Source organism: Miniopterus schreibersii (genome assembly GCF_964146895.1).
Source record: "Miniopterus schreibersii genome assembly, chromosome: 18".
Taxonomy (NCBI): domain Eukaryota; kingdom Metazoa; phylum Chordata; class Mammalia; order Chiroptera; family Miniopteridae; genus Miniopterus; species Miniopterus schreibersii.
The window spans coordinates 1,865,522-1,886,833 of NC_138121.1; the positions used below are offsets into that span (position 1 = coordinate 1,865,522).

Here is a 21,312-nt window from a genome sequence, read left to right on the forward strand (position 1 = left end):
TTTCAGGGTTCAGCTTGATGTTGCTCCATCTCGGTTGGCAGTGAAACTGCTCGTATGTATCATTTTTAAATAAACAGATTTTCATTTTTAAATAAACAGATTTACCTTTTGTAAAGGTCAGGCCAGTGGCCTTTTTTTCCTTCGTTCAAGCCTCCCGAGTGAAGATAACCGGCAGGCTGGTTGGCTGGAAATCAAGGGGCCTGAGTCTCGGGGTAGTTTGCAGACATTCAACCAGCATCAATCAGAACAACGCCTCAGCTTCCGGACCTGGTCTTGGTCACTAGGGGGCAGTGTGTTCAAGAGCAACGCTGTTGCGACAGCAGCAGGGCTGGCCCCTGGGTGACCCTGCTCAGTCTCGAGGAGTCAACACAGGTGGCCCCCAGAGCCCCACCACTGGAAATCGTAGTGGATTTCTCTCTCCCAGCTTCAGGCCCACACTTGGAAAGCTGCCTTGAACATTCCTTGCAGTTCTCGAAATGGGAATGATTAGGGAGCGTGGAGCCGTCCCCCAAGGCGTGTGGCACTCTGGCCCTGCCCTGAAACCCCTGGGGCCAGGTATGTGTTTTGGGATCCGGAGTTTTTCAGTTTTGAGGGACAACATGGTTTGTAGTTCAGAGAGCACATCGCACCATCAGTACCCTGCAGGGCCCTTGGAAGTAACCCCATCATAGTTTCTGCATGAAATAGATGGACATTCCCACCAGGTGGGGAAATCGACTATAAGGGGACCCCATGCCAGGGTGGGTCAGGTGCTGCTGCGTAGTGTCAGGGGATGACCTCTTGTCTAACAGCTCTTTGGATTTCAGATTTATTTTTTTAAGAATACGTTTCTATTGATTTTAGAAAGGAAGGGAGAGGGAGAAAAACTGGTGAAAGAAACATCCATCGGCTGCCTCCTGCTCGCCCCCTACTGGGGATGGAGCCTGAAACCCGGACCTATGCCCTGACTGGGAATCGAACCCTGCGACCTCTTGGTGCACAGGATGACACCCAACCAATTGAGCCACACTGGCCAGGGCTGGGTTTCAGATTTGAAGGAGGGCCTGTGTATCCCTGACACCTGCCTGGTAGATGAGGGAGCCTCAGTCTAACAGGTCGAGGGACTGCCGACGGCCCTTAACCATGGCCTTGTCTGCATGTGTCCATTCCATTGCCATTGTTTGTCACACCCACCTCAAATCTTTGTCAGGCCTTTTGCCCTAAAATCCCACACTCAGCCCTGGCCAGTGTGGCTCAGTTGGTTGGGCCACAGGTTCAATTCCCAGGGGGGGCACATGCCCAGATTTCAGGCTTGATCCCTGGTCCAGGTGCATACAGGAGCAACCAATCTTTCTCACATCGATGTTTTTCTCTCCCCCCACTCCCTCTCTAAAAAAAAAAAAAAGTCTTTAAAATCCACCCCCTCCAAGCAAGATGTACGGTATAGAAAATTCTCCTTCCTCTTGACATACTTCTGTTCCCTTGTCTACATTTAGGTTTTTCGCCTATCTTGTACGTAGAGTGTTTTCCTCCAGATGGAGAGTCCATCGTGTTAGCAGTGCTGTGAAACCAGCCAGTCCTTCCCACCAGGCCTCGAAATCTGTCTTGTCATATACACACACACACGACGAGGTCTATTTCTAGGCTGTCTATTCCGATCCAGGGATGACTGTCTTCCTGTGTCAGGACACGTGTACTGCTTTTAGAATCGGGGGGGGGGGGGAGTTATTTTTTAAAAAATAGCAGCCTGGCCAGGAGCAAAACTACCTGGCAGCCAGGAGGCCGAGCTGGACGAGTAGATCTCCCTGGCCCAACCAGGAGGCCAGATGGAGGAGGGGAGAGATAGGAAGGACCCAGCTGCTTGTAAAATAAAGTCTTCCCTTTTATTTCAAATTAACCCATTCCCAAGTTAGTGCTGAAAGTTGAGAGCAGGGGCCCTAAGCCCACCGGTGTGTGGTGGGGGTGGGGCACTCCTGTCCCTTCAAGGAGGCCCTGGTGGCGGAGAAGGGGGGGCCCCTCTGGCCGGCCCAGGGCCCTGGCCTTCTCCCAGGGCTAAGGGCACGTGGAGGGGGTGGGGTAGGGAGGCTGTCCTGTGTGGGGTGTCCGTGGCCAGGGGTGTTGTTAGTGGTGGGAGCCCCGTCAGGCTGGGTTAGTGGAGTCTTCTCTGGCAGCCAGGCAAGGAACTGCAGAGAAAGATAGAGACAGGGCTCCAATGCTGGCAGGAAGGCCACTGCCATGCCCAGAGTGCAAGAGGAAGGCAGAGGCCAGTGGCTTCCAGAGCTGGGGTGTCACTCTGATAGCTTACCGGGAATAGGGGACAGGCTCCAGTCTGGCATGGAGAAGAGGCTCAGATAGATGACTGCCACTGCACGAAGCGCTTGGATTCCTGGGGGGTGGGGATGTGGGGTCAGAGGAAGGCAGGATGTGGGAATATGGCTTTGTGGTGTGGCCCCCAGCCCCTCCTCCATCAGACCCAGGAATTGGGTACCTGAGGGTTGAAAGGGTCGTCATCATCTGTGTCATCGTAGTCGTCACTGGGGTGCAATGCAGGGAGTGGCAGAGATGGAAGATGGGGGAATGCATCAGGAGGCTGCCCCCCCACACACAAGATGCCCCCCCCCTCACTGTTTGTCTTCCTCTCCCCCTCCTTTCTCCCCTCCTGACCTGGGTGGGAACAGGGCCCAGGCTCGAGGCAGGCTGCAGAGGGCGGTGGCCAGGGCCCCAGCCGACAGGAGGGAGAAGAGCAGCAGGAAGAGCAGGCCCTCGAGGGCGTCTTCACACAGGCCCCGCAGGGCTGCGCTGTAGTCCTGTGTGGGTGGGGGTAGGGGCATCAGTGGGCAGTGCCCCCTCTCTCCCCCCACACACAGTGCACCACTCAGACTCTCCCCCCAGCTGTGCAATGCTGGGCAAGTCACTTAACCTCTCTGTGCCTCTGTTTCCTCCCCGCCGTAAGTGTTCAGCACAGAGCCTGGCACACGGAAAGCACTCCACACACAGTAGGTGCTGCGGTCACTGTTATTATCACACCTGCAGGCACGACTTCAAATCTCAGCCTCTTGTCCATCACTGAGAACCCTCCACCTCACCCCACCCCCACCTACTAGATGCCAGTGGGACCTCCCATTGTGACAACCAAACGCCCCCTGGGACATGCCCAGTGTCTCCTGGGCAAAATTGCTGGCTTCAAACAACAGCCAGGGTGACACCCAGAAGATCCCCTGAGTTGAAACTGCCCCTGGTACATAACACACACTTGGTAAATGCCGGCCATTGTCCCTGGAAATCCTCACGGCCCCCAGTTACTAACTGCCCAGCCATCAGGCATCAGCGAAGATCGGCCAAGGGCCTGCCCTGAGCCTGCCCTGCCCCAGGTTCCGGGAGACTTCAGTGACCAGGCCCCCGAGCTGGTGAGGGAGGCCATCCTGAGGCCCCACAGCCCAACAGAAGGAGCTGGGCCCAGGGGAAGTCTGGGAGCCCTGAGACAGGCCCGCAGCCTTACAGGTGCAAGAGACCAGGGCTGGGGACCAGGTAGGGCCAACCACACAGGCACAATTGGTCCAGCGAGGAGTAGAGATGGTCATCCACCCATGCAGGGGATCTCTGGAGGAAGAACTTGATCGGATTGTGTTTAAAAGGCGCACCCAGCTGTTGGCTGTGGCTGGGAGCAGATGGAGGTGGGCGAACAGGGGCCAGGGAAAAGGCTCAGGACATTGGGTGAGCTTGGCCAGGAGCAAAAATGCCTGGCAGCCAGGAGGCCAATGTTGCAGAGATGGGTGGTGGTGTGAGCAGTGCGCAGACTCCAGATGGGTTTCAGAGGAAGGGCCGATAGGACTTGCCAGCAGAATCGTTGAGAGAGGTAAGGACAGGAAGCAAAAGGGATCTCAGAGGTTTCTGGCTGGAGCTCCTGCGTGGGGGTTGGGGGTGCCTAGTACTGAGCCCATGAAGCCTGGGGGAGGGGCCTTCAGAGCAACGGGTTCTGCTTTGACTGGATCAGACACACGCACAGTGTCCTTTCACGCTCCTAACAGCCCTGCGAGGCGCAGATCGAGGCCCCTCACTGCTGCCCTTCGCAGTACCAGAGAGGGTGAGCCACCTGCCGGAGTCCCAGAGCCTGGGTGGGCCGGGCCGGGGCTGGAACCAGGTCTGTGGAGCTTCAGAGCCCACGCCACTGCCACGCCGTCTCTGAGAACACAGGCCTTCCCCCTTCCTGTCTGTGCCCTTGGGCTCCTGACGAGGGCTGCAGATCCAGCGGCCTTGAGTGACCCAGCCCTGCGTGCCTCCTAACCCGGGTCTATGATTCAGACAATAGCAGCAGCTCCTTCTTGGTACCATTACGAAGGAGGGCTCGGTGAGTCACCGCCACTGAAATATCCCAGAGCCCAAAGTTCGTAATAAAGCCCATGTGCAAGCAGGGGGACGACTGGTTTTCTCCTGAGCCCTCACAGCCACCCAGGAAAGCAGGTCCCATCTTCCTCGTTTCACAGGTGAGGAGTCAGAGACTCGGGGACATGCCCCTGCCGGTGGCCACGCCACCCGCATCGGAGCCCAGACTGGAAGGAGTCCACAGGGCCCCAGCTCTCTCTCTCCTGGTGTCCTGCCCACCCCTGCCTGAGCACGACAGCATGCACCCCACAAGGGCTTGACAGATATTTGCCCCTGAATCCCTGCTTTATAAGTGGGGAAACTGAGGCACAGAGAGATCAATGACTTGCCTGAGGTCAAGAACTAGGACTGGAACCTGGGCAGTCTTGCTTCAGAATTCACTAAGCTGCACAGCTTTAGGGGGGAGTCATGGAGGGAGGGAGGGCAGGAGGAGGGGGGAGGAGCAGTAGGTGGGCTGGAGGGAGAGGGCAGATGAGGGCAGAGCCAGGGAAGAGGGGTGGCGGGAGGGAGGAAGGAAAGGGTTCTGGACGATAGGTGGATGGAAGGTTAATGGGTAGAGAATACTACGTGACATATAAATAACACATTGGCAGATGGATTTCTCGGGGGCAATGGGAAGCAGGCTGGCAGGGCTGGAGGAGTGGAAGGAGGCCCTTCAGGGTCCAGGCAGAGGCCCCCCTGGGGAATAATTTGGGGAGGGGCCCGGAGTCACCTTGTGCAATCCTCGACAGTGCAGCAGTGCCACCAACTGGTGGAAGTTTCCCTCAGTCACATTCAGCGTGTCCTCCAAGGACAGAAGAGGCTTCTGCGGTGGGAGGGGGTAGTTATCCCACCTACTCCAGAGACCCGTCGGCCGCCGGGGCCCCGCCCTCTCCAGGCCCCGCCCGCACCCACGGGTTCCGCCCTTTCCAGGCCCCGCCCACACCCACGGGTTCCGCCCTCTCCAGGCCCCGCCCGCGCCCGCAGGCCCCGCCCCGCCCTTGCCCTGGGAGCCGGGGCGGGGCGCGGCGCGCACCTGCGCGGACGGGAACTGGGGCACGGCCTCTCGCTCCAGGCCCTGCAGCTGCGAGTGGATGCTGGCCAGAGCCCGCTGCGACAGAGTCAGCCTCTGCGGGGACACAGGGAGGAAGGCCCAGTGGCCCACGCCCCCCACCCCTCCTGGGGACACGGGCTGGGGGCCCCGGCGCCTTCATCCCCCCGGGACCCCTAAGTCCAGGCCCCAGCCCCGCCCTGCCCCCCCTCCCGGCTCCCCCGGGTTCTCTCGCCCGCAGCCCTAACCTGTCGGAAGGGGTTGGAGACGGCCTGGTTGCAGAGGAAATAATAGCTCAGGATGTCTGAGGCGGGAGGGGAAGAGGGGGAGGCCGTGAGCCGGGCGGGGGGGGGGCTCCCCAGCTCGGGATCTTCCTGTGGTCCCCACGGCCTGGCACTTGGAGACTGGCCACTCGCCCAGCCCCTAGAACTTCTGCTCAGGCCACAGCCAAAGCCGGGCTGGCCCCTGCTTCTGAGGCCCTCTGCTGGACTACACTGTGCTCCCCCCCTACCCCCCCCCCCCCCCGCCCTGTTTCTCCAAGGGGCCAGATCCAGACCCTCCATCCCTAGGGCCCTGTCCCCTGGCCCTAGCCTGGCAACTCTATCCCTCCCTCCTCTTTTCCAGCCCACCCGGGAGGTGCAGAGAGTTTCAGGGACAGGATGGGCCTGGCGGACAGCTTGGCACCCCCCACCCCACCCCAGGCAGGACTGGGTACAGAGAGGCCTGAGCATCCAGGGTGGGCACCGGACCAATGGGGTCACCTGAGTCCAGCCCAGTCTCCTCCTGGGTCAGGTTCAGGATGTAGGTGTCAGGACTGGAGCAGAAGTCGCTGAGGCCCTGAGAGAGGCAGCAGGAAAGGGGGCTCAGACCAGAAACTGCCCCAAGGCCACATTCCCATGGACTCAGTGCCCCCAGCCTCCTCCCTCAGACCCAGGCATCCAGGCCTTCAGCCCAGGACCTAGAAAACCAGCCCCGAACCTCAGAATTTGTGACCCTGGCCCCCAAGTCCTTCCTCTCAGGACCTAAGGCCCTGGCCCCCACCTGCCCCGGGACCCAGGAGCCTGCCCTCTGCACTCACCACTGCGGTAGCTGCCTCCAGGCCCAGGGAGCCCCAGCTCAGAACAAGGACAATGAGACTCATCACCGTCATCCTGTGAGGGAGGGGTTGGACTTGGGGTTCTGAGGTTCAGAATCTCTCCACCTTGCCTCTTCCTTTCCCTCACCCCAAATCCTATTACAGCTCCACCCCCAACCTCTGGAACCTGGAGGATCAGAATTAGGGGCAGAGAACTTGAGCGGGGGATGGACCTGTGGTTGTTGACGTCAGAATGAATATCAGGTCCCTGCCCAAGGGGGTGGGGGGCGGTGAGAAGGACCCTGGGTCAGCAGGATTCCTCCCAGCTCTGCCCCATCTCCTCTGGGACTCTGAGGCGGCTACAGCCCATCCCCGGCCCCATTTCCTGGCTGAGAATTTCTCAGGACCCCACTTTCCCCAAGCTCACTCATAAGCTCTCCCTTGGTAGCCACCAGCTTGCCCAGTCTGCTCTTCCTAGGAGAGGAGACAGCTCCAGGGCTGAATTCACCTCTCCACCCAGGTTTCTCTCTGGGGGTGGGGTTTGTGGGGTTAGCACTGGAGGGTTGGTGGCAAGAAGGGCATGGGGGGGGGGCAAACCATGGCCCTGACCAGCCAGGGCTATGTTTTACCATCTCCAAGCCTGAGGGTGGGGGGACGGATGGGATGGCAGGACCTCTCACTCCAGGGGGAGTGTGGGACTACCCTGGCACCAGCACAGCCACCACCACCACCCAGGGGCAGGGAGGAGGCAAGTGCTCCTGCAAATGGGACAGGTGGCCCAAGCTGACTCCAGCTCCAGCACTTCCTGGCTGGGCAGGCGTGGGCAAGTGGCCCAACCACTCTGAACCCCAATTTCCCCTCTGTTCAATGGAAGGAAAATGCCTCCTGGTGGGGTGGGTGTGAGGGTTCCAGGAGTGCAAGGGCACGTAGAATGAGCCCCAACGCCGTGGCATGGCCACAGAGCCTCAGATGCGGTCACCTGCTTCTGTTCCCTCACCTGCAAGGGGAGGGGGACCTCCTTCATAGGTTGTTGTGATAAATGAAGGAGCCAGCCTGTATGGCCCTCAGTGGATGCCAGCCATCACCACCATCCTTCGGATCCACACTAGGGTTCCCTGTGCTCCCCCCTGCAAGGCGGCCTGTTTGCAGGTCTGCCCGCCCCTCCTGGGCAGCTCCAGGTCTGATTACTCTCCATGTGCCACAGGCCCAGGCTGGGAACTCCATGGAGGTCATGGAGGTTTGTGGGATGAAGGAAGGAGCCAGTGTGAGCAGGGGAGGCCATGGTCCCTCTCCCAAGAGCACAGTGGGATGGAGCTCTGTTCCCCTGAGCTGGACATGAGCCTGCGAGGGCGCCTAGACTTACACGACCACCAGCCACTTGCTCTGCTTGGCCAGGCCCAGGAGTGTGAAGAGGCAGACCAGGAGCTCCAGCAGCAGCAGGAGGACATAGGCCAGCCACCTGGGGGGCGGGGGGGCACATGGGTGTGCAGCTTAAGAAGCAAATCCAGGCCTCAGGCACCCCCAAGTAGCCCATCTCTGCTGGTCACTGGATCTCCAGGCCAGAGCCCAGCTCATCTGTGAAATGGGCGCACCGGGAGGCAGGCCACCCTCGCCTTCTATAAAGAGCCCAGGTCCCAGGGCTGAGCACCTGGGACCATACCCAGACTGCACCTGTGATCTGGCCTCAGAGCCCAGCCCCCACCCCACCCTGCAGAGTGGAGCGGCCCGCTGCGCAGCCTAAGGGCACTGTGTCTACAAGCAGACTGCCTGGGTCTCCACTTCTTAGCTGACGTCTCAGTAACCCTGCCTCCGGTGCCTCAGTTTCCTGGCCTGCAGCGGGGTAGGGGTGGGGGTGGGGAAACAACAGCACCTACTTCCAAGGGTTGCCCTGAGGCTGAGAGCCCCTAATCACTTAGAAGAGGGCCAGGCATGCGGACACACTTAAATATCGGCTTGACCCTGAATAAGGGAAGTTTAGATGTAATTTATAATTCAGTATCAGCAAATAATAATCCACTGCTAGAGAGGAGACCATATGTGAGGCCACAGTGGTGCCTGGCACGGAGCCCGTGCTGGGGAAATACCATGTTCACAGTGGCCCCACATAGCTGTGCAGGGGCTGCGTTACTCAATGGCCTGAGGTGACCTCAGGCCTTGCTCTCCACGTCCCCATTGGCAGCTCATGCCACCAGCTTTGCTCCCACTTCCTTTATGGGCAGGCAGCCAGTCTTGTAAGCAGCGTGAACACCTGCTGTGAGCCTCTGTGAACTCCGTGAACTCCGCTAGCAAAGCTCACCCTCCCTTCCTCTCTCCCTCCCTCCAGGCCAATTTCCTTCCAGGAAACTGGCCACCTTGTTTGGGGGACTGGAAAGGGCCAGGCACTCTGGTGTTGGTGGGTCCAGAAGGCATTTCCTGTGGCTGGTGGACCCTCCTCACCCTGGCGTGGTCTGCAGGGCCACCCCCAGCCCACCTGGAAGGAGCTGAGGCCAGCGCGTGTGGGCCCCTGGGTCCGGCCACCTCGCAGAACCTGGACTCAGGGGGACCCAGGCCTGTCTGATGTCCCACGGGGCATCCTCCTCTCGGCCTGCTTCTGCCTCCACCCAGAGCACAGAACACAGGACCCAGTCTTCCATCTCTGCCCCCACACCTGGGCCCAGCTCCCAGATGGCGTCTTTTTGGATGAACGAGAGAAATAACTGGTAGTAGTGGCTGCTGGGAAGGGTGGCTGTCTCAGGTGTCTGCCTAACTTGTTCCCACCCCTCCTTCAAATGTCACCTTCTCAGCATTGCTTAATTTTCTCCGAAGCTCTTTCCACCCACTGCCTATGACATTCAGTTACTGGCCCCCCTCTGGAAGGCGGCAGAAATCCCTCTCTCTGCTTCGTTCATGGCTCTTATAAAAACTGACATTTTACAAACGCCTGTCTAATGCATACTAGGCGCTGTTGTAAGCACTTGACAGGTGCCAACTCACTTGATCCTCAACAACCCAATAGGGGAGGAGGGGGTGCTACCCATATTCCCATTTCACAGATGGGAACACTGAGGTACAGAGCTGGAGAGACTGGCTTAAGGTCACATGGTTAGGGCGTGGCTGTCTGGCTTCAGAGCCCACATTCCTAACCTTATGGGCAGCCGTCTCTCCCACCAGAAGGGGCTCAATCAGTGTGTGTTGAATGAATACAGGCGTGGGGTAGGTAGCCGCCGAGGGAGTGAACTAGTTACTGAGCTAGTCTAGAAGGGAGCAAGTGCAAGAGTGAATTAATGGCCTGGCCGGTATGGCTCAGTTGGCTGAGCATTGTCCTGTGCACTGAGAGGTCACGGGCTTGATTCCCAGTCCGGGCACATGCCTGGGCTGCAGGCTCCACCCTCAGTGGGACGTGCAGGAGGCAGCCGATTGATGTCTTTCTTTCTCCCTCTCCTTTCCTCTCTCTGAAATCAATAAAAACATATTTTTTAAAAAGTGAATTAATGAATGGGAGAGTCAAGGAATGAATGAATGAATGAATACATGAAGGGACTGGGCATAACTTGCTGTCTCTGGACAGCAGAGTTTCTCAATCTGGGGACCGTCCTGTGCACTGTAGGATGTTAGGCAGCTTCCCTGGTCTCCACCCACCAGATACCTACTTGTTGCCCCCTGGGCATGATCACCCAGGTCCAGAAGCCCTGCCACACTGCGAGAAATTCAGAAGATCGGTGGCCCACCTGTATTCCTCCACAAAGGACACATCTTCGGCCACCTGCAGGGGGCTCAGTGGCACGCCCTGCCAGAAGGCCAGCCCCTGGAGCTGCTGGGCCACGGCCTCCGCCTGCCGCCGAGCCCCCCGGGTGGCAGCCACCAGCTCTGTGCGCTGTGTGAGCACCTCCTCCAGAGTGGTCAGCTCTGTCCTCACCGCCTCGCCCAGCCTTTCCACTGTCTCTGACACCTGGGAGCAGGGGTGGGTCTGGGGTCAGGGGAGGGCATTCTCAGGGGGTGAGGGGGAGGCGGGAATGGCAGGTGTCTGAAATCTGGGGCTAGGGTGTCGGTGATCGAGGAAGGGACAGAGGGGGCTATTGGGAAGGTTTGTGGAGCTCTCTGGCCTCCATCGGGAGCTATGGCTGGTCAGGGACTTGAGCCCCAGGGAGAGATTCAGGGCCCAGATGATTCAGTCTGGGGTCCTAGGTCTGATGGTCACACCTGCCTTTCTGAGTCTGGGGTCTCAACTGGGTTCTATGGTCCAGGGTCTGCACAGGACATGAAATCTGAGGTCTGAGGTCAGGCTGACTTTCATCCTAGTGCTGGGGATGGAAGTGAGGCCTCTGGTCTGGTCCCGGGGTCTCAACACTGAGGCCCCCAAGTTTGCATTTGGGCCAAGAATCAGGTCTGGATCTGACCTGGGGACGGGGTCACTGGCGTTGGGTTTCTGTCTGGTTTGGGCTCTGAGTTGAAGTCCGGGGCTGGGGCTGGGTTTGAGCCCCGAGTTTCTGATGCGGGTTGTGGTTCCCTGGGAGTCAAGTGTGAGGCTCTGACTTGCAGTCGGGGAGGGGGTTCGGCTGTACGGTCTGAGTCTGAATTCTGAGCCCTGGGTCCTAACTTTCCGGCCTCGGGTCCCGCTCCGAGTTTGGACACCCCTCCCCTGGGGCGAGGCCCTCCTCGCGGCGCGGGGACGGGGCGCGGGCGCGGGCTCACCAGGCCGTCGAGGGCGCAGAGCGTGTGGTTGGCGCGCAGCAGCGCGGCGCTCAGCTGGGCCACCCCGTCGCTCGTCTCGCTGTTGCCATAGAAACCGATGCCGATGCCCGAGCTGCGGGGGGCGGGGGGCGGGAAATCACAGCGGGGCCCGGGGCCCGGGGGCCGCCGCCCCCACCGCCTCCCACCCCCACGCCCGGGCCCGGCCCGCCGTGGGAAAGCGGCTACGCCCCGCCCCCGCCGGTTGCCCGGGTAACGGGGAGGCCTCGCACCCCCGGCCCGCGGACGTCATTGTGATGCTAATGGTGGGTGGGGTGGCGAGGGGAGGGGGCCCCGGGCTTAACCCGCGCCTCGCCGGAGCGGAACCCGTGTCCCGCCCACCCCGGGTCACCGCGGGCCCACGCGCGTCCCCTCCAGCCTGTCCCCAGCAGCCGGGGCCTCAGCGCCTGTCCCTCCGTGTCCAGCCGGCCCCTCTCCCACATCCTGGGGGTTCCTGGGGGACCCGAGCCTGGAGCGCCCGGCCAGCCCCCACCCGCGGGACCCAAGACTCTGGCCAGCTGGAGCCGAGCGAGGGGACCTGGCCGACGGGCGCGCGCCCCGCCCCCGGCGGCCGGCACACAGAGCTCCATTGTGGGCCGGAGCCGGGCCCATCCCCCGCACCCCAGCGTGCCCCCCCCGGGGCCGGGGCCCGGGCCGGACAGAGCGGGGGAGCCGGACGCCCTCCCACTTCCCAGCCCCGCCGCGCAGCCCCCACCCCCAGCCCTGGGACCCGACGCCGCGCCCCCACCCATTGTTCCCGGTCCCACAAAGCTGCCCTTGTTCCCAGGCCGGGCGGCCAGCCTCTCCCCCGCCAGGCCTTCGCCCGCTCCCCCGCCCACCCCCGCTCAGGAGAGCCCCGGAGCTGGCACGCGGGCCGCCCCCAAGCACAGACGCTGCTCCCGGGCGCGGAGGGGCAGGGCCCGGCCAGGGCCGGGGGCGGGGGTGCCCGCTCCGGCCACTGCCCCGGATCCCGGCAAGTCTCTCGGCGCCCTAATCTGCGGAACCCGACAGCTGTCGTGCCCTGGTGGGGGTGGCGCAGCGGCAGGGCTGTGCCGCGGGCTGGCCCGGGGTGCACGAGGTGTGCCAAGTGCTCCCGCCTCTCTCCCCTGGGGGTGTCCCAGAAGAAGGCCCCTGGGCTCCCAAGGGTTTGGGGTCTGAATCTCTGCTCTGCCACTGGGCCATGTGGCCTTGAAACGTGGCCTTGGACCTCTCCCTGCACCTCCTCTTTGAAAACTGGGAGTGACATCCCCTAGTCCAGCAGGGTTACTGCCCAGAGGGAGACCAGCTCAGGTCTGGGCCCGGAGGAGGTGGCCTGGGTCCCGACTAGAGTTGTTATCTGTCTCCTGGACCAGAACATCAGCGCCATGGGGGCAGTGAGCTCACCAGGCTAGGTCGGTATCTCCTGGCACATAGTAGGTAGTCAAGGAGTGGTTGTTGAGTGAGTTAATGAACGACATCGCTGGTTAACGTTTACCCCGTGAGCCCAGGCACTGTATCTTCTCTCATTCAATCTTATAACTAGGAGGTGGGTTTCACCGTAATACCCATTTTAGAGATGCGGAAACTGAGGCCGGGAGGGGCTACATCGCTCCCCCAGGTGGTACAGCCATTCAGTGGCAGAGCCACCAAACCCAGCTCTTAACCCAGACCCCGTCCTGCTGCCCTGGGAAAGTCATGGCTCCTGAACCTCAGTTTCTCCATCCATTAAATGAGGACAATTCTGCATGCTGTGAGGTGGGATTCTGGGTCACCACAGGAGGCCTGAGAGCTTGGGGAGCCCTGTCCCCAGTCCCCACCCACCCTGGGGCCCCATTACCAGCTGACGAGAAGGGCAGCTATGCAGCTCCAGGTGACACAGCCTCCCCCGGGCGGGGGGCTCTTGGCGCCGGGGGGCTCGGGGGGCCGGCAGCAGCAGACTCGGATGAGGTAGGCAGCAATGAGAATGAGGCTGAGGCCCAGACCCAGGCCGGCCAAGGCCGCCACCAGAAACAGGGCCTGGGGAAGGGGCGACATCAGGCCTCAGAGGGGCTTGGGCTCCTTCCCTGCCTGGCCGGAGGGGGGGCACCCGGGGTCTGGGCGGAGGAGGGAGGCATCCCTGGCAGACTGGGGGCCAAGCCCAACCTGTGGCCGTCAGGTTTGTGGGGAGAGATCGGGGGCGGGTGGGGGAGCCTGTTCCTGGAGATGTGTGTGAGGCTGGGGGTGGCAGGCTTTCTCTTCCCTCCTCCCTGCTGGTCCTCCCCACTCACTGCTCACTCTGTGTCCCCTGCTGCTGAGCTCTGCACGCCCACCACAGCGTGAGCTGGTCACCCAGGGACTCATGGGGAGGGGGCGTGACAGCCCCACAGTGTGTGAGTGTGAGTGTGTGTGTGTGTGTGTGTGTGTGTGAGTGTGTGTGTGTGAGAGTGTGTGTGTGAGTGTGTGTGTGAGTGTGTGTGTGTGTGTGAGAGTGTGAGTGTGTGTGTGAGTGTGTGTGTGAGTGTGTGTGTGTGTGAGAGTGTGAGTGTGTGTGTGAATGTGTGAGTGTGTGTGTGAGTGTGTGTGTGTGTGAGTGTGAGTGTGAGTGTGAGTGTGAGTGTGTGTGTGTGTGAGCGCAGGCCCTCAAAAGACTCAGATGAGACTGGGAGACTGAGAGAGTGAAGTCAGGGCAGGAGGCAGGGGGGCAGGGGGGCAGGGGGCAGGGGGGTAGGGGGCAGGGGGGCAGGGGGGCAGGGGGCAGGGGGGGCAGACTCAGAGAGATGGAAAGGCAGAGACTCAGAGATGAGAGAGACGGGACAGAGACGGAGACAGAACCAGAGGCTGTAGGACAGAGGCAGGGAGGGAAAGGCTGGAAAAGCCACGCAGGGGTTGGAGTTCTGACCAGGGGGTGTGAGTGTATGTGAGTGTGTATGTGAGTGTGTATGTGAGTGTGGGTGGCTGTGTATGTGTGTGTATGTGAATGTGTGTATGAGTGCATGTGTGTGTATATCAGCGTATAAGTGTGTGTGTACATGTGTGTGACTACGTGTGTGAATGCATGCATGTATGTGTGTATGTGAGTGTTAATGTGTGTATATGAGTGCACGTGTGTGTATGTGTAAGTGTGTGTGCGTGTGAGTGTATACATGTGTGTGAAAACGTTTGTGTATGTAGGAGTGTGTGCGCATATAAATGAGTGTGAATGTGAGTGCCTGAGTGTGTGCATGTGTGTGTCCCCAGCTCGGTGTCACCCAGTCCCTGACTGTTTCCCAGCTGTGCTCGCCGCGGCGACCTCCCTGGGGCAGTGTCCGCTCCTGGGCGTGACTGTGGCCTGGGTCCCAGGGCCGTGCCCGGCTGTAGCTGGGGGTGTCCGGCGGCAGCTGGCCCCGGGGGCGTGTGGCTGTGTGGGCACCCGCGTGGGAAGGCCTCCTCGGCCGCGAGCAGCGCCGGGGGCGTCGGGGGCTGGGGTTGTGTAACCGAGGCTGGGGAGAGGGGCCGGCGCCCCTGCGGCGGGAGAGGGCTCGCGGTCCGGGGAGGAGCCGCTCAGGCTGGCACAGCCTGACCCAAATAGCTCAGAATCCAGCGCACATCCCCCTCTCCGCTTTTCTGGGACCCCCCCCCCCCCCCACCTAAGCTCTCCAGTTCCCAGCCCTAGTCCCAGGAGCTCCCAGGACGCCTCCGAGGGGTCTGGACGAACAGGCAGGGCCCAGGACCCGCTCCGGGCCCCCCAGCCCCCACCCCCCCGCGGCTCAGCCAAGCTCGCTCATTAATCTCAGAGTCAAGGACCTGAATTAAACTGGGTCAGGGGACAGTCCCTCGGCCCCTGTTGGCGCTGGCCCAGCTGGGCCCCCTTTCCCAGGGGCGCGGGGTTCCCTGCGCTTCCCACCCGCTCCACCCTCCAGACCCCCCCTGTCCGTCTCCGCTCCCCCCCAACCTCCCCCACCTCCCACCTCCCTCCCCCCACCCCCGCCCCCTTCTGTCCCGCGGCGGGCTCCCCGCCTCCGGTTCCAACACCTCACTTCCCCAGCCTGGCCCTGAGCCCCTCGCCCCTGCCCCATTCCGGGGCTCAGGCCAGTCCCAGAACCAGAACCGAGGCGCCCAGCCTTTCTCCTCCCCACCAAGACCAGCCCCTCTCCCCCGGGCCACCTCCCCGACTGTCCATCCTGCGAGGGAGGGGTCACCTTCTAGGGCACCTGCCCCCCTGACGACCCTGGACGCGAGCCTCCCGGGAGGCTCCCAGGGACCCCGCAGCCTAGGGGCCCCCCGTGCGCTCCCTCCTCGCGGACTCAGGGTCCAGGCCCCGAGCCCTCCCTAATTTAAGCAGCGAGGGGTCGGGTCCCCCCAGCGCCTGTCCCAGGGGAGCCTCCAAGGATGGGAGCTCCGCGCGCGCCTCCTCCCTGACACCCCAAAGTCGGGCCCCGCCGCCACCGCGGGAGAACGCGGGGGTCGGTCACCCCGCCGCCTCTCCCGCGGGACCCGGAGCGCTGACCCCCAGCCCGCGCCCGCAGCGCCCGCGCCCGCTCCCACCTGCTGGTATCCCGGCTCCTGGGGCGCGAAATCGCTGGGCACCGGGCGGAGCTGGAAGTCGGCGCGGGGCAGCTGGTGGAGCAGATGCACCCAGGCCGAGGGTCGGTAGCCCGGGGGCTCCCCCATGGCCCCCCGGGGCGCGCGTGCGGGGCCGGCGCCGGGGCTGCGGGAGCCTCGGCGGCGGAGCGGGGCGCGGGCAGAGCGGGGTCTGGCGGGGCTCTGGGGAGAGAAGCGGGGGGAGGGAGGGGGCGGGGGCGGAGATTGGGGGGAGCAGGGGGCGGGCGCGGGCCGGCGGCGCGGTGCTGCCCCTGGCGGCTGCGTGGGGAACTGCGGCGCCGCGGGAGGCCCCCCGCCCGCGGCCCGCGCGGGTCCCGCAGCGCCGCGTTCCTCCAGGGCCGCTCGGGCTGTGTTGTCACCTTACAGAACAACGACCCCGTTGTCTTTAGGAAGAGTCCTCAAAGGTCGCTAGCGTTTTTCAATCATGGCAGTCGCATCAATGAAACATCCTCCCTTCGTTCAGCGCGCCCTCACCGGCAAAAACAAAGCAAAACCCACACGCCTGTGCAAGGACACAGCCTCTAAGGAGCAATTTCTGAGTGCACAGAGCACTCCAGGACGCAAACCTCCACACCCTGTAAGGACCCCGCGCGGCTGCGTAGGCCCCCCCCCGAAGACCCGCGCCTTCCATCTTCCTGAGGGTCCCGCCCGCGTGTTGAAGCCCCTCCAAAGGGCGGCTTCTGTGTACACAAGGATCCCCCTGCCCCCTGCCGCTCACCCTACAGTTTGCAGCGGCTCCCTGGGTGGAGTCTCACAGCATCCTACTGAGGCCACACCGGTTCCTGGGGAAGTACAGACCCTCGGAGGGGGCCCTGCAATTTTGATGTCACCACCCAGATAGTCACAGGTGGAGCTAAAACTAAGGTCCCCAGGAACCCCCCACCCCGGAGGAGCAGGGCGAGACTTTGCCACTTGGGGTCCCCACACCAAGTGTCCCTTGGGAGGAATGAGATGGGCGGGAGGAAGAAGGGGAGGTTAGTACCCCACCTATCTCATTTCAATATTTGTCCCAGATTGGTGAGAAAAGGCTGCGGGTCATTGCCCATGCCATTACTACAGAGGGAAATTATGGTGGCAATGATGATGGTGACGGTGATGATGGTGGTGATGGTGATGGTGGTGATGATGGTGATGATGGTGATGGTGATGATGGTGATGGTGATGATGATGGTGATGGTGATGATGGTGATGATGGTGATGGTGATGATGGTGATGGTGATGATGATGATGGTGGTGATGGTGATGATGGTGGTGATGGTGATGATGGTGATGATGGTGGTGATGATGATGGTGGTGATGATGATGGTGGTGATGGTGGTGATGATGGTGATGATGGTGGTGATGGTGATGATGGTGATGATGGTGGTGATGGTGATGATGGTGGTGATGATGATGGTGGTGATGGTGATGATGGTGGTGATGATGGTGATGATGGTGGTGATGGTGGTGATGGTGGTGATGATGGTGATGATGGTGATGGTGATGATGGTGATGATGGTGGTGATGGTGATGATGGTGGTGATGGTGGTGATGGTGATGATGGTGGTGATGATGATGGTGGTGATGGTGATGATGGTGGTGATGATGGTGATGATGGTGGTGATGGTGGTGATGATGGTGATGATGGTGGTGATGGTGATGATGGTGATGATGGTGATGGTGATGATGGTGATGGTGATGATGATGATGGTGGTGATGGTGATGATGGTGATGGTGATGATGGTGATGATGGTGATGGTGATGATGGTGATGGTGGTGGTGATGGTGGTGATGGTGATGGTAGTGATGGTGGTGATGGTGGTGATGATGGTGATGATGGTGGTGATGGTGATGATGGTGATGATGGTGGTGATGATGATGGTGGTGATGGTGGTGATGGTGGTGATGATGGTGATGATGGTGGTGATGGTGATGATGGTGATGATGGTGGTGATGGTGATGATGGTGGTGATGATGGTGATGATGGTGGTGATGATGATGGTGATGATGATGATGATGGTGATGGTGATGATGGTGATGATGGAGACAGGGAAGAGTGAGGGCGGCTGGCCCCTGACACACACATACACGCACCACTCCTTTTCACTCCTCTCAGAAAAAGGTTTGAATGGACTGAATCTCCCTCTCTCTCCCTCTCTCTGGCTCTTTCTCTCGTGTCCAGCTCTCTGCTCCCACACAGGGTTTGGGTCCCAGAGGTTGCATTCTGGTGCCTTTAAAGAATTGCTTTATCCTGCATCGATCAAGCCCACAGCAACCATCCTCATGGATGGGAGACCTGAGATGCTGTCTGCTAGAAATTTGCTAGCTTGACCCTCTCCTGCCCTTGTTCCCCGGGTCTGTTTCTCCTGAGAACACAGATGGTTGTTCCAGGGTAGTCTTCAAGCACTTACTCTAGGGGTTTTGCCTGAATAACATTCCAAAACCATCTCAAACTCCACAGGCATTAAGTCAGGGCTTGGATGCTGAGAACCCCCAGTGGCGGATGGCTCAGAGCACATGGTTGCTGCTGTTTAATTTCAGCCAATGCCTGCCATATGGGGAGAGGGACAGTGTCACCAGATGTTCCAAATTTCCACGAGAAGACAAATCTGGATATTTTTAAAAGCAAAATCCCTCGGCTTTTAAATGTTAAAACAAATTCGAGTTTAAAAAAATACTTTGTGGGCCAAATAAAATCTGCCTGTGGGTTGGAGCTGGCTGGTTCATAAGCTCTGGTTGAGCCAGACGCTGAGCAGTACCAGCATGGAAGGGGCCAGCAGAGGAAGGGGGCCCCCAAAGAGGCAGAGAAGGAGCAGCCAGGGAGGTGGGAAGGAAGCCAGAGAGAGGCAGCAATGCCTCCTCCTCCAGGAAGGCACCCTGACCAACCTCTGTGGAAGGAAGATGGGGGCAGGTCCTGGCTCAAGGGCTCAGCATGTGAGTGGCTGTGTGTGCATATACTATGAGTACATGTCGATAATGTTCTGTATCATACAGAACTAACCTCTGGTGGCTAAGTCATCAGAATGGTGGTTCCACCTGGCATGGTGGGGACAGGGCTGAGTGGGAAGGGGGCCGAGGGGACTTTTCGGGTGATGGCATTGCTCTGTATCTTGATGAGAGTTTGAGGTGCACCGGGGCCTGCATTTACAGTACACTTAAGATTTGTGCATTTCATGGCAAATTCAACCTCAAAACTGAAATAACTCTAGTCAATGGCAGGCATGCTTAAGTAGGGGGGAAGTGTGGTGGCAACTGTAGTTTCCTTTGAAATCTGTCAAAAAATAAAATAAGCCCTGGACGGTGTGCTAGCTAAGTGATTAGAGCATCGGCCTGGGAACTGAAGGGTCACGGGTTCAATTGCTGGTCAAGGGCATGTACTTGGGTTGCAGGTTCCATCCCGGGCCTGGCGGGGGAGCCTGTGGGAGGCAGCCAGTCATGTGTCTCTCTCACATCCCTGTTCCTCTCCCTCCCTCCCTCCCTCCCTCCTTCCCTCCCTCCCTCCCTCCCTCTCTAAAAATCAATGGGAAAACTATCCTCGGATGTGGATTAACAAAAATAAAAGGTAAAAAATAAATACCTAGGACGGGAAGGATTAACATCCTTACAGAGAACTTCGGGCCCTGGGGGGAGGGTGGGGGCGGGGAGGGGGGAGGGGGACCAGGAGGAGCTTGGCTTCCTCAGCCCGGGTTCGAGGCCAGCAGCAACAGTGGTAAGTCACATTGACTTAAATACAGTGTGGTCTCCTGGGTGGGGTCCTGGACCGAAGGGCGCTGGGCGAAAGCTGAGGAGACCCACATAAATGGTGGACTTCAGTTAAGGACCAGGCACCCGCGCTGGTCCGGGAGCCGGGACCCATGCACCATGGTGACGAAGGACGTTAGCAGCAGGGGAGACTGTGCCATCCCTATGGCTTCTGTCTAAATTTAAAACTGTTCTAAATTTAAAATATACCTAAAAAAAGGAATCCCCCCCAGGCCCCATTTTTTTTTTTTTTTAAAGGATAGAAAAAAACGTCTGCACTCGCTGGCGCGAACAGGAGACAGTGTTCGTCTGTCACTCCACTTGTCTGAGTCCCCTCTCCTTCCCCTTCCCCTTGGTTATGTCAGGAGTCGATCGGATTTTCTTGCCACTTTGAGGTTTTCCAACTGCCTTGATTTCAGGGCGTCAAAACATCCATCTGGCGCCCTGGCTGGTGCACCAGCCTGCAAACCTAAGGGTTTCGGGTTTGAGTCCAGTCAAGGGCAGGTACCTGGCTTGCAGGCCTGATCCCCTGTTCAACAGATGGAAGCCCATGCGGGAGGCAATCAATCGATGTGTCACACATCAATGTTCCTCTCTCTCTTTCTCTCTCTCTCTCTCTCTCTCTCTCTCTCTCTCTCTCTCTCTCTCAAAATCAATGTGAAAATATCCTCCAGTGAGAATTAACAAGACCAAAAACCATCCACAGTGTCCAGTTCAGAGTCACTCACTTCCTCCCGGGGCACAGGGCTTGAGCTGAGACCCGCAGACCAAGGGAGGAGAGGCCGTGGCACATGGGGCTGAGTCCACTTTGTCCAGACTCCGAGGTCGTGGGAACCGAGAGAGATATTCATGGCATTGGTCCTGTGTTATTCTGGCTACTGCCAGGCCAGGCGTTCCGCTGGTATCTCTGTCATCTCTTTGTGTCGTGAAAATCTTTGGGACTCCCCTCCCCTTTCCCTCAGCCCCCCTAGAATTCTTGCTTTCCTTCCTCAGTGTCTGCTCTACAGCCAAAGACCACCAGGAACATACCTGTAATTATCGGGATGCTGTGGGCTGCACTGTGTCCCACACATTCACACCTTGAAGCCCTAACTCCCAGGACCTTCGACGTGACTGTATATTTGGAGAGAGGGCATTTAAAGAGGTAATTAAGTTAAAGCGAGGTCATTAGGGTGGGCTCTAGTCCAATATGACTGCTGTCCTCATAAGAAGAGAGTAGGACACAGACACACACAGAGGATGACCATGTGGGGACACAGGGAGGAGATGGCCGTCTACAGGCCAAGGAGAGAGGCCTCAGGAGGAACCAGCCCGCCCACACCTTCAGCCTGAATTTCCAACCCTCCAGAATCATGAGACAATGAATTTCTGTCCCAGATGCCTGGTGTGTGGCGCTTGGTTATGGAGGCCCGAGCAGACTAATACAGGGGGCGTTGGAAGCTAGCACAGAATTTGGATTTTTAAAAAATTTATCAGTTTTTTAAGTTGATTTTATAGAGAGAGGAAGGGAGAGGGAGAGAGAGAGAAAGAATAAAAAGTGTCTCTAGACATTTCCCAATAGCAGTATTTGGGGCCCTTCTCTGATTCCCGCCGGTTGCTGGGCTCCATGGTAATTATCCTGCAGATTCCAGGGGCTCTGCTCTAACCACTCGGCTGCCTCTGAAAGCTCCTGCAGCGTCTCTGGGCCGCTTCCTAGGACTGCGCCATGGTCCCTGGGCCGGCTCCCTCCTCAGTGATGCCTAATTGCAGGCCAGTTCCTAGCCCCCACAGAATGGTCTGGTCTTTGATAGAAACCCGATCGCAATGACCCAATTTGTTTGTTTTATGTACTAAGTAGGGGGCTCTTGAGGCCTCCGGAATTTCAGCCCCTTTCCTGGGT

General features: G+C 59.6%; 1 protein-coding gene across 2 annotated transcripts; it reads right to left on the reverse strand.

Annotated features, from left to right (window-relative positions):
* Window positions 1-1,619: 1,619 nt before the first annotated feature.
* On the reverse strand, window positions 1,620-15,857 carry TTYH1 (tweety family member 1). Of its 2 annotated transcripts, XM_081120174.1 has the most exons (14): window positions 15,657-15,857; window positions 12,991-13,169; window positions 11,139-11,250; window positions 10,175-10,395; window positions 7,831-7,926; window positions 6,471-6,543; window positions 6,154-6,229; window positions 5,641-5,696; window positions 5,378-5,470; window positions 5,075-5,167; window positions 2,644-2,786; window positions 2,468-2,513; window positions 2,285-2,365; window positions 1,620-2,162 (listed from the first exon to the last, which is right to left on the reverse strand). In XM_081120174.1, exons 1-13 carry the CDS (start codon window positions 15,780-15,782, stop codon window positions 2,327-2,329), a joined length of 1,353 nt encoding a protein of 450 aa, XP_080976300.1. In that variant the 5' UTR covers window positions 15,783-15,857; the 3' UTR covers window positions 1,620-2,162; window positions 2,285-2,326. The 2 variants fall into 2 exon arrangements, with proteins under 2 accessions (XP_080976300.1, XP_080976299.1); XM_081120173.1 differs by lacking the exon at window positions 2,468-2,513 and having other exon boundaries at window positions 1,843-2,162.
* Between the last annotated feature and the right edge of the window lie 5,455 nt (window positions 15,858-21,312).